Here is a 12,763-nt window from a genome sequence, read left to right as displayed (position 1 = left end):
AGCTTTTACCTTGTTTTAATTAGTAGATTTATAACAAACTGTCCCATATTTAAGAGCACCAATTTTGTCAGAAATAAAGAAATTTCAATTGAACTTAATGCAAATTCACTCAAGATAATTTGCATATAAGTGCACTAGTTTTATCTGCAATAATCCCTTTTTTTTAGTGTTAATGCAATGTAGTAATAAAATTCAGATTTTATTTTCTCCTTTCATATTTTTGTTTCAATTTTTTATGTATTCTTTTTATGGAGATGGTCATTAGAAAATAAGAATTAGGGTGGACTCCACATTCTTACAGGTGAATTAGATACTCAAATTGCATTTCACAGGGGTAAGCATAAATATGATACATTACTTAAAAAATCTCATACCTGAAATGAAATCAGTATATGCCTTATTTCAGTCCCTGTGCATGAAAATCTAAATCATAAAGCATAAACATAGGGAAAATATACCATCTTGACTTTGCAATTCTTCATTTACCTCCTGAACTGTCTCCATAGGCGGTGGGGGGTCCTTATTCCTGCAGAGATTGACAATGACCCATGTGACGTTCCGAAGGAAGGTGATGGGAATGGAGGGATTGATGAAGGACAGAAGAGGTTTGACAACTCCCAGTGATATGACATAATCTCTACATTGAGGACCATCACCTACAGAAATGAAAATTGTATTTAAAAAAAAAATTACATTCAGGATGAGAAAGTCTGAAATGTATGCAATGGCTCATGTTGGGACACTGATGTTCTATGTTTCCTCGCCATTAGTCAAGGGCATCATCAAGTATTGCTGTTTCTCCAGATTTTGATTTGGGAAACACAAATTTAACCTATCAATCCTGATAGAAAACTGCATATCCATTTCAAAGACATACCATCTTAAGTTAGCACTTAAGAGTCAAAAATATGGTCAACCCACATTAAAATTAGAGGAAACATAGTGTGTAATGGGAAATGTAGGAAAAAAGTTAATTAAGATTCTTAAGTGGAGTCTTTTCAAACCTAAATGCAACTTACCTATAATGTTTCCCAAAGCCCATACTGCTTGTTCACAAACATTCTGATGTGGTGAATGGAGAAGTCTCAGAAAGAGAGGTACAGCATCTATAATAAAGGAAAACTAAGTTATACTGCAAAGTATTAAAGAATTTATAGAGTTCAGCCTAAATAAGTTGATAAAATATAGAGGGTCTGACCACTACAGTTTCCTAATTTTTGTTCACTGAGTGAATAAATGTGGCAAATCCCTTTATCAGAAAGATAATCAATTTTCGTATTTTACTCTAGTAATAGTCAAGTAGCATACAAATGGACAGTATCTACAAGTTGCTATGACATCATTAACTAAAAGAACACAGCAACATAAAATTTTTCTATACTACATTAAAAAAAAAAAAAAGAGTTCCTACCTGAAACATGTAATTTTAGAATATAATACTTAGTCAATGTTACTACAACTGTTGATATGGGGTTAACTAAAGAACTGATTATTCTCATATCAGGCCTACCTTATATTTTAAAATAATTTATCATTATCATCCTATTATATCCCTACATAACTCATGTTAACCCAAATTCTAAAATACTGTTGTGATACCCATTCAAGGCAGGAAACTAAACATAAGCTAGATCACTCTTTCTTAAATTTCAGTCAATTATGTACTACCTTATAGTTTTTGCTGCATCTCTGCATTAACTATATGATTTACTTGACAATTAAATTAGAATTGACTCACACTTTTAACAGCTTTATTGAGATATAATTTACATGCAATATAATTTATCTTTTTAAGTGTACAATTCAATGGTTTCAGCGGAGTTGTGTAGTCATCACAATATAATTTAACAATACTGCCCTCTCCCCCAGCCCTAGGAAACCATTTAATATGCTTTCTGTCTCTACAAATTTTCCAATTCTGGACATTTCATATAAATGAAATTGTTAATATGTGGGTTTTCTGTTTAGCTTCTTTTACTTTGCATAATGTTTTTGAGGTTCATCCATGTATCAGTATTTCCTTCTTTTTTATTGCAGAATAGTATTACATTGTCTACCATGTTTTGTTTACCTACTCTTCAGCTAAAGGATACTGGGATTATTTCTATTTTGGGATTATTAAAAGTAATGCTGCTGCAAACATTTGTGAGCAAGTTTTTACATTAGTTGGTTCCACCTAGTAGTGGATAGTTACTGGGCATATGGATTAACCTTTTGATAAACTATTTTCCAAAGAGTTTACATTCCTACCAGCAATGTATGAGGGTTTCAACTGACTCACATTTGCAACCTAACTGACTTTATTTATTATTTCTGTAAATAGATAGATCAGAATCACTACAAATAGAAGATAATCAAAAAATTAAAAATGAAAACCAAACTTATTAAATTATACCTAGTTGTCTCCATTGAATACCCTAGTCTAAAATCTCTTACCTTTTTGTTACAACTAACATCTAACTGGAAACTTTCTCCTTTGAATTATTGAAGTATGTGAAAGAGAACTGAAAGAACAATATTCTCATTAACTGATTCAATATAACTTCTGTTGTATTATACAGCACTTAAAATTATCTTGAATAGCAACTAAAGTCAGTTAAATATCTCACACTCTAGGAGTACTTGGTGACATCTAGTTTCAAAGAACTTTTGTCAATTTGAGTCAACACACTCATAATAGCAAGCTTATCCTGAGATAGGCAAAATTTTAAAAATATGTATGTTACAAGTTAAAAGGCATAAGCTATTCAGCATCTTGGGGGTATTAGAAACATAAATATTAACTGTTATTAGGAGATGGTCTCTACCCAAAAAGATAAAAACACTATTCACTTTTTAGTGACCACATTTAAAATTATTTAATGATAGACTGATGATAGCTATGGAAGGATACCAACCATCAAAAGTAACTTATAAAATTCACCTGTTTAAATTTTACAAAATAAAATTCACTCTTTACAATAAAACTACATTTTATTGCCTTCATTGAAAAAAAAAAGTCCAGTGAGTAAGGAAATTAATTTACTTACTAGACTGTACAACAGCTTGAGTCTGTGCAGAAGTTCCTGATGCTATGTTAGTTAATGCCCAAGCAGCTTCAAACTGTAATGAAGGGCTGCAAAAACAATAAAGAATCCTTAGACACATAACTACCATGGAAGTTATGACCCACAGATTTGTATGATTATCCTTTACCCTGTTCCTTGAATTTCACTTTGCTATATTCAACTGCTTACTGGGTAACTCCACCAGAATGTCTCATTGGCTCCTCAAATCAGTCAATATAAGCCTACTTCTTGGACTTAGGAACAGAAGATGGCGGTGTGAGAAGTAAGGCAGAAATCTCCTCCCAAAACTACATATATTTTGAAAACACAGCAAATACAAGTATTCTAAAAAAGTGACCAGGAGTTAAGAGTGCACCAGCCAGTCTACATCTGGGAGAAGTGAACATCTCACAGAAATGGGTAAAGTAAAAAGCTGTGACCTGCGGGACCCAAGCACTGCCCTCACCCCAGCTTGCAAGCGGACAGAAGAGAATCAGGGCCGGGAGGGAGTAGAAGCCAAGGATTGCTAAATACCCAGCCCTAGAAATATACTCGGGAAGCACAAACCCACATTGCATGGTGCTCTGGAGATTAGAGGGTCGGAAAACCAAAGTCAGATTTTAAGACTGCGAACAGGTTCCCACAGCCGCTGCCTTGGGACAAAAGAAAAGCAGGCGCTTTTAAAGATTTCTCAACAGTAAGAGGGCTGCTAAAGGGGCACGGGTTTAGAAGGAACAGGTAGACAAAATCATCCCGGCACACTCAGCCCAGCAGGTTGGAAACTTTCAGTAGCCTCAGGCACTCCATCCCTCTGGTTGGCAACACAGCCCTGAGGACCCCCACTGTGATAAGCAGCCTGCCAATCCTTTCTCCCCGCCAACACTGGCGTGGAAACCTGCTGTCCTGAACACTGGGGCAGACCAGCCAGAGAGTAGCCCCACCTACATTAACTACACATCTTAATGCAGAGGATTCTCTTGCACACAGCTAACCGGCCCTCACAGCAGAGACAGGCATGACAACCAGGAAGCACAAAAGAGCTTTGCCCTGCCAGCAAACACCCACGCTGAAAACCTGTGATCACTGCCATCGCCTAGGCCAGCAGGAGGGCAGCCCCGTCCATGGCAGTTTAGGGGATTGACTCAGAGGTCACTCCCTATGTGCATGTAACTGGCATAGACAATGCAGACAGGAACTCTAACTGCAAAGCAGGAAACGCCTTTGTCCTCATGGCAGACTCCCATGCCACTCTCCTGTGATGCCCACCATCGCCTAGGTCATTCTGAGGGCCACCCCGCCCACGGCAGCTGAGGAAATTAACCCAGAGGACTCTCCCTGCATGCAGCTAACAGGCCCAGACAGCGGAGACAGGCACTGCAACTAGGAAACAGGAAGGGACTTTGTCCTCCCAACAGACACCTGCACTGCTCGCCTGCAACCACTCCCGTCACTCCAGAACTATGAAAAGGCAGAAGAACCTTGCTCAATCCAAAATCCTTCAAACACCAGAAAGAGAGCTCCGTGACTGAAATCACCAATCATCCTGAAAAAGAACTCAAAATAAAAGCCATAAGCATGTTAATGGGCCTACAGAAACATATTCAAGAGCTAAGAGATGAATTCAGGATGGAGATACACACATTAAAAAATATAGTAACTGAAATGAAATGAACAATGGAGGGACTAAAAGCAGATTAGATGACATAGTGAAGATGGTAAATGGAATAGAAATTAGAGAACAGGAATACAAAGAAGCTGAGGCACAGAGAGAAAAAAGGATCTCTAGGAATGAAAGAATATTGAGAGAAATGTGTGACCAATTTAAATGGAACAATATTCGCATAATAGTGGCATCAGAAGAAGAGGACAGAAAAAGGGATAGAAAGTGTCTTTGAAGAAATAATTGCTGAAAACTCCAATTTGGGGAAGGAAATAGTCTCTCAGGCCATGGAGGTACACAGATCTTCCAACAAAGGAGACCCAAGGAAAACAACACCAAGATATGTAATAATTAAAATGGCAAAGACCAAGGACAAGGACAGAGTATTAAAAGCAGCCAGAGAGAGAAAAAAGATGACCTACAAAAGAAAACCCATCAGGCTATCATCAGACTTCTCAGCAAAAATCTTATAGGTCAGAAGGGATTGGCATGATATATTCAATGCAATGAAACAGAAAGGGCTCAACCCAAGAATACTCTACCCAGTAAGATTATCACTTAAATTTGAAGGATGAATCAAACAATTTCCAGATAAGCAACAGTTGTAGGAATTTACCCCCCACAAATCATCTCTACAGTGTATTTTAAAGAGACTGCTCTAAACGGAAGTGCTCCTAAAGTTAAATATCTGTCATCAGAGAAAATAAAACCACAGCAAAGGAAGTAGACCAATTAAATACTAACCAAATGTAAAATTAAACCACCTACCCACAAAGTCAATCAACAGTTACACAAAGAGTACAGAATATGACACCTAACATATGAAGAGAGAAGTAGAAAGAAGGTGGGGGGAAAGAATCTTCAGATAGTGTTTATAATAGCGTAATAAGTGAGTTAAGGTAGACTGCTAGATAGCAAAGAACCTGCCGTTGAACTTCTGATAACCACAAATCCAAAGCCTGCAATGGCAGTAAGTACAGATCTATCGATATCACCCTAAATGCAAATGGACTGAATGTACCAATCAAAAGACAGAGGGTTACAGAATGGATAAAAAAGCAAGACCCATCTATATGCTGCCTACAAGAGACTCACTTCAAAACCAAAAGACATACACAGACTAAAAGTAAAGGGATGGAAAAAGATATTTCATGCAAATAATAGAGAGAAAAAAGCAGAAGTTGCCATACATGTATCAGATAAAACAGACTTCAAAACAAAGAAACTAACAAGAGACAAAGAAGGATGTTATACAATGATAAAGGGGTCAGTCCAAAAAAGAGGATATAACTATAATAAATATCCATGCCCCAACACAGGAGCACCTATGTATGGGAAACAAATACTAACAGAAGTAAAGGGGGAAATAGAATGCAATGCATTCATGCTAGGAGACTTCAACACTCCACTCACATCAAAAGACAGACTGACCACACAGAAAATAAGTAAGGAGACAGAGGCACTGAACAACACATTAGAACAGATGGACCTAACAGACATCTACAGAACTCTACACCCAAAAGCAGCAGAATACACATTCTTCTCAAGTGCACATGGAACATTTTCTGGAATAGATCACACATTGTGCCACAAAAAGAGCCTCAGCAAATTCCAGAAGATTGAAATTCTACCAACCAACTTCTCAGATCATAAAGGTATGAAACTAGAAATAAATTGTACAAAAAAACCAAAAAGGCTCACAAACACAAGGAGGATTCATAACATGCTCCTAAATAATCAATGGATCAGTGACCAAATAAAAAGAGAGATCAAGCAATATATGGTGACAAATGAAAACAACAGTTCAGTGCCCCAACTTCTGTGGGATGCAGCTAAGGCAGTTCTAAGAAAAGTATATAGCAATTTGGGCCTATCTAAAGAAGGAAGAACAATCCCAACTGAACAGTATAAATTCACAATTAATAAAATTGGTGGCCCTGAGTCAGCAGACGGACACAATAAAGATCAGAGAAGAAAAAAATTGAGAATAAAAAAACAATAAAAAGAATTAATGAACCAAGAGCTGGTTCTTTAAGAAAATTATCGAAATAGATAAACACCTAGCCAGACTAACAAAGAAGAGAATCTACACACACACAGGGTCAGAAATGAGAAAGGAAAAATCACTATGGACACCACAGAAATACAAAGAATGATTTGAGAATAGTATGAAAAATCATATGCTAACAAATTGGATAATCTGAAAGAAATGGACAACTTTTTAGCAAAATACAAACTTCCAAGACTGACCCAGAAAGAAAAAGAAAACCTGAACAGACCAATTACCAGCAATGAAATTGAATCGGTAATCAAAAAACTACCCAAGAACAAAAACCCTGGACCAGATGGCTTTCCCGCTGAATTTTATCTGACATTTAGACAAGACGTAACACCAATCCTCCTTAAAGTTTTCCAAAAAATGGAAGAGGAGGGAATACTTCCAAACTCATTCTGTGACCCCAGCATCACTTTAATTCCAAAACCAGGCAAAGACACCAGAAAAAAAGAAAATTATAGACCAATATCCCTGATGAACATAGATGCAAAATGCTCAACAAAATATTAGCAAACTGAATTCAAAAATACATCAAAAAGATCCTACATCATGATCAAGTGGGATTTATTCCAGGGATGCAAGGATGGTACAATATTAAAAAATCCATCAACATCATCCACTACATCAACAAAAACAAGGACAAAAAAAAATCACATAATCATTTCCATAGATACTGAAAAAGCATTTGACAAAATTCAACATTCATTCATGATAAGAACTCTCAACAAAATGGGTATATGGGTATAGAGGGCAAGTACGTCAACATAATAAAGGCTGTATATGACAAACCCACAGCCAACATCATACGTAACAGTGAAAAGCTGAAAGCTTTTCCTCTACAATCGGGAACAAGACAGTGATGCCTGTGGGCAAGGGAAACAAAATAAAAAATGAACAAATGGGACTACATCATGCTGGAAAGCTTCTGCACAGTAAAGAGGACACCATCTGCAGAACAAAAAGGCATCCTACAGTATGAGAATATATTTGAAAATGACACATCTGTCAAGGGGTTAACATCCAAAGTATATAAAGAGCTCACACATCTCAACTAAAAAGAAAATAACCATATTAAAAAATGGATGGAGAATATGAACAGACACTTCTCCAAAGAAGAAATTCAGATGGCCAACAGGCACATGAAAAGATGCTCCACATCGCTAATTAACTGGGAAATGCAAATGAAAACCACAATGAGATATCACCTCATACCAGTTAGGATGGCTATAATAGAAAAGACTAGGAACAACAAATGCTGGCGAGGATGTGGAGAAAGAGGAACCCTTCTACACTGCTGGTGGGAATGTAAACTACTTCAACCATTGTGGAATGCAGTATGGAGGTTCCTCAAAAAGCTCAAAATAGAAATACCATTTGACCCAGGAATTCCACTCCTAGGAATTTACCCTAAGAATGCAGCAGCCCAGTTTCAAAAAGACATATGCACCCCTATGTTTATTGCAGCACTGTTTACAATAGCCAAGAAATGGAAGCAACCTAAGTGTCCATCAGTAGATGAATGGATAAAGAAGATGTGGTACATATACACAATGGAATATTATTCAGCCATAAGAAAACAAATCCTACCATTTGCAACAACATGGATGGAGCTAGAGGGTATTATGCTCAGTGAAATAAGCCAGGTGGAGAAAGACAAGTACCAAATGATTTCACTCATATGAGGAGTATAAGAACAAAGCCAAAACTGAAGGAACAAAACAACAGCCAACTCACAGAACCCAAGAATGGACTAACAGTTGCCAAAGGGTAAGGGACTGGGGAGGGTGGGTAGGGAGAGGTACGGGGAATAATGGGCATTACAATTAGCACACATAATGTAAGGTGTGAACATGGGGAAGGCACTATAACAGAGAAGACAAGTAGTGATTCTATAGCATCTTACTACGTGAATGGACAGTGACTGTAAGGGGTATATGATGGGGACTTGATAATAGGGGGAGTCTAGTAACCACAATGTTTTTCATGAATTATACATTAATGTTAGCAAAATAAAAATAAAAATAAAAACAGAAAAGAAAAAAAGACGTATGACAGACCTATCAAAGTTAGGACAGAAAGCTGAAAGTATATGAATTCCTTTAAGTAGGATACCAAGGTGGGAAGGTGTGGTAGTAGTAAGCAAAAAGTGAGAAGAGTTAAAGGTTAGGGACTGAGAAGAAAACTACAAATATCAAAGAAAGACAGTGAGGCTGTTAGTACCAAAAGTTTAAAAACGTCTAAGAAGGAAGAGGTTTTTAAGGAGAATAAATGTCAGTGATAGAGTAAGTAAGCAGTGAGGTGAAAAAGATGGAAGAGAAGAGAAAGTAGGGGCAGTGGACAAAAATTACATGATGAATTTTGGCAAAAGGCAGGAAATAAGAGGGTATCAGTGTTAGAGAAGTAAAAGGACAATAAGGTAAAATATGATACAAAGTTTATGCTATCCCAGACTGGGAAGAAACAGTTACTAAGCTAGGCTAGGTGATTTGGCAAAAGACTGCAAAGGTGGGCCTTAAGTGAGAAAACAGAAAAATACAAAAAAATTAAATTATGAAGCCAAAGAAAGTTTTCTAAGACATTTTATTTGAAAAAAGAGAAAGAGGATATAGAATAAACGAGTACAATATATAAACAATAAATGAACATTACAAGCTTGATACTGTATAAAGTGTTTTGTAGATATTACTTCCATTTCTCACCACCACCTTATTTTTATTGATGAGGTATCTGAAGCTCAAACTCTACCTGAATTTTGGTCAACAGAAAATCCTGGATTTAATCCAGGGTCTACTTGGCTCCAAAGTGAATGGGCTTTTATATTATAACACATTTTTCCATGACAAATCCATAAAATCAGATCTAACCACTGACAACTTTGTTTTTGCACAGATCTATATTTTAGCACAGACTTCTGTATATATGCTATTTTTTCACAGACCCACACAAATGAGTCGATGGCAAAGGCTGGAAAACATAGGAAAAGAAAAGGGCAGAGAAGTAGATAAAGAACAAAACGGTAGGTAGATTATTTTTTTAAAAAGAGCTGAAATAAAATTCATTTTTACTTATAAATCTTTTAACAGAAAATATACATGATAATATTTAAAAAGTGTTTAGGAATTTTGGAGGGATGGTGTGACACACAACAAACACCGAAGGAAGTATTCTTAAAAACTAAAAATCTTTAGTAAACACCATTTATATACCACTATTTTTATGTAGTACACTGAAAATTCCTTAGACAACATTTAGCAAAATATCCCAAGTTTTAGTTTAAATGCTCTTAAATGCAAAACCAGCATTTATTTTAAAGTATTTTGGAGTTCAAACTTAAATTCTCCTTCAGTTCATTCAAATTGATAAGGTTTAAGGTACAGCACACCAACACCTCTAAATAGTAATGGAAATGAGGCCAGTACCTTAAAAGATACCAAGTTGTGTTCCCCCTTTCTGGAAAGGTATAACCTGAGTCTTATTTTTAATTTACCGCCAATAAAAAGCATGATGTTGGAAAACTAATCATGGTTGGTGTTCTGTTAAAGACCTCCAACAAGATAGGTGGATCAGCTGGAGTATTTCCAGGGTAAGAAAGATTTACCCAGTTCTGGAAACCATTCATGTTGACTTAGTCACAAAGTTAATGTATACACAGACTCATAAGAAATGACTGACTCAAACAGTATTTGGGTTGTTTGAAAATACTATAAAACAAAACAAGAAAGAGTTTCTAAGGTAAGTTAGAATAAGCAATAAATAGAAACTAAACTTTTCCTAGGAAATACAGAAACACTTCATAAACTAAAAAGAGAAGCACTTTACATATGCTGAGAATGATCACTGAATAAGAAAATTACATAAAAATGCATGAAAAATGAAAAATGTTATTAATAAATGCAAAACCAAACTGAACCTACTTGTTAAATAACAATCCTAAATTTGCAGTTAGCTGGAAAAAAGTGAAGAGGGAGTCAGTCCATACTTACTTATCATCCCTTTCTAGACATTTTACTAGAATTGGTAAAATTCCAGACTTTATCAAGTCATCAATTGGTGGATTTCTATCACTGGATAATAGCTTTCTAAAAAAAAGAAATATAAGAAATTGTTATGATTTTCAAACTACAAACAGAAATAGCAATGTACTAATTCAAAAATAGAAGCTAAAACACCCTAGGTATGACATAATTCTCTTTCTAGACAAATTAGTATTTACCTTGCAGCCTGGACAGCACTCAGCTGGACCACTGGGTTATCACTTGTGGCGTTCTGCAACACCCAATGTAAATTTCAGAAATTAAAAAAAATCAATTTCAAAATACTTCAAAATAAGAGTATTAAATTAGTAACATACCTGCAATATAGCTTCTAGTGTTACATTTTGCTTAAAAAGAAAAAAAGATAGTTAAGCAAAGAGTTTATTAGCAAAATTACATTTATTAAAGTCTATTTACTTAAGAGTTAATATGCCTTAATTATCATTGTAAAATTGGTCTATTAAAAATGAAATTCCCTGTTTATTATAAAAATTAATTAAAAAGCACTTTATAACAACATGGTAACTTACTGCTTTAAAATCAGCATCAATATCTGAATCCTCTAAACTTTCTTCTTGGGGAACATTTCTTTTTTTGAGTAAATGTTCATCTCTTTTGTTCTGAAAGGAAACCAATAAATACTTAAGAAGTCATGAATGCTAATGTTAATGAAAAGTCTATTAAAATTTCAACTTCACCAGGCAACTGTGAAACAAACACTGAGTTGCTACGTAAGAATGCTATGAGTTAAAAGTGTATACTGCCAACCAATGACAGGCTACATTCTGGGTTTGGCAACAAAACTAACTGGTTACAGTCCAGCTTTCACTCACACTCTCACTCTCTCTCACACACAAACACACAATATTAAGCATTATTTTCACTAATACCATGCCTCCTAATCTGTAGTAAATATTCAAATTTGAGGATGTATTATTATTATAAAAGCCTAGCAAATATATTTCAACTAGTATGCTAGCTTTCATCTACATACTGCCAATAGTTGCCTGAAGAAATTTATTAAGAAGTTGGCTTAATGGGAAAGAGTTCAGTGCTTAAATATTAAGGGTTGTATGCTTGTTGGGAGTGTGGGCAATAGGAATTTATTAGCATAAATATCATCTATATGACATCATCTCAGTTTAAACTCTTGCTATATGGCTTTCACAAACAAGAATTCTCTACTAGCAAATATATTTCCACATTTTTTGTGATTTCAGCTATCTCTTATGGCAACATGAGTCATTTCACATAACTTTGGGTAAATCATTTTCCCTAAGTTTTTAGTTTTTCTATAGAATTAAGTAAAAAAAATTAGATAAAAGACTAAATGGTTTCTGAGATCCTTTTCAACTTCAAGTTACAAAGGGTATACAATCTAGTTTTCAATAAAGTATTTAGAGAGGTTTTCATGATAATAGAGTTACTGAAGAGGTATTAACAGTGATGTTTAAATTCAGATCAAATAGAAAGTTAAACTAGAAATATACCTTTATCTGAAGCTTATTGGTTTATCTGCATAACATGTACTCTGTGCTATGTATAAGCAAACATGTTTAAACAAACTGATGTGCATATATATATATATATATATACATACACACACTAATCATTAGATTACTGATTTCCACTAATGTCACAGTATACTTAAGTAATGATTCAAATAACCAGTTCTACATTATTGTTAAATTAATGCATCTCAAAAATATTAAAACCCATGAATTGATATTTTATGGTCTCAAGTAGCTCCCCGCAAAACACGTATTAATTTAAAACAGGAAAACTTGGCAGACAGCATCTTGATTAAGTGACGAGGGCCATCATGATGAGTAAAGGACAAATCAACATTGTGTGCACTCTGGTCTGATGCACTGAGAAAACACCATCTGTGGTATTCCTGATGATAATAATAAGACTAAAAATAATGGAGGACAAGGAGTGGGAAAAGAGGAGCGGGTTGGAGGGA

The 12,763-nt window shown here is 35.4% G+C and overlaps 1 protein-coding gene across 1 annotated transcript in view; it reads right to left on the bottom strand.

Annotated features, from left to right (window-relative positions):
* The window catches only part of KPNA3 (karyopherin subunit alpha 3), a 104,746-nt gene that overhangs the window by 19,980 nt on the left and 72,003 nt on the right, over nucleotides 1-12,763 (bottom strand). The window contains exons 3-9 of the mRNA XM_036932555.2: nucleotides 11,328-11,417; nucleotides 11,115-11,144; nucleotides 10,977-11,029; nucleotides 10,747-10,842; nucleotides 3,030-3,115; nucleotides 1,020-1,106; nucleotides 487-656 (exon numbers count right to left, since the gene is read on the bottom strand). Coding sequence (XP_036788450.1) covers nucleotides 487-656; nucleotides 1,020-1,106; nucleotides 3,030-3,115; nucleotides 10,747-10,842; nucleotides 10,977-11,029; nucleotides 11,115-11,144; nucleotides 11,328-11,417 — 612 coding nt within the window. The remainder of the gene's footprint in view (nucleotides 1-486; nucleotides 657-1,019; nucleotides 1,107-3,029; nucleotides 3,116-10,746; nucleotides 10,843-10,976; nucleotides 11,030-11,114; nucleotides 11,145-11,327; nucleotides 11,418-12,763) is intronic.

The sequence above is a fragment of the Manis pentadactyla genome, chromosome 17 (assembly GCF_030020395.1).
Source record: "Manis pentadactyla isolate mManPen7 chromosome 17, mManPen7.hap1, whole genome shotgun sequence".
NCBI classification, from domain to species: Eukaryota; Metazoa; Chordata; class Mammalia; order Pholidota; family Manidae; genus Manis; species Manis pentadactyla.
The sequence above is the reverse complement of the archived record's forward strand: the minus strand, read 5'-3'. Positions and strand labels throughout refer to the sequence as shown.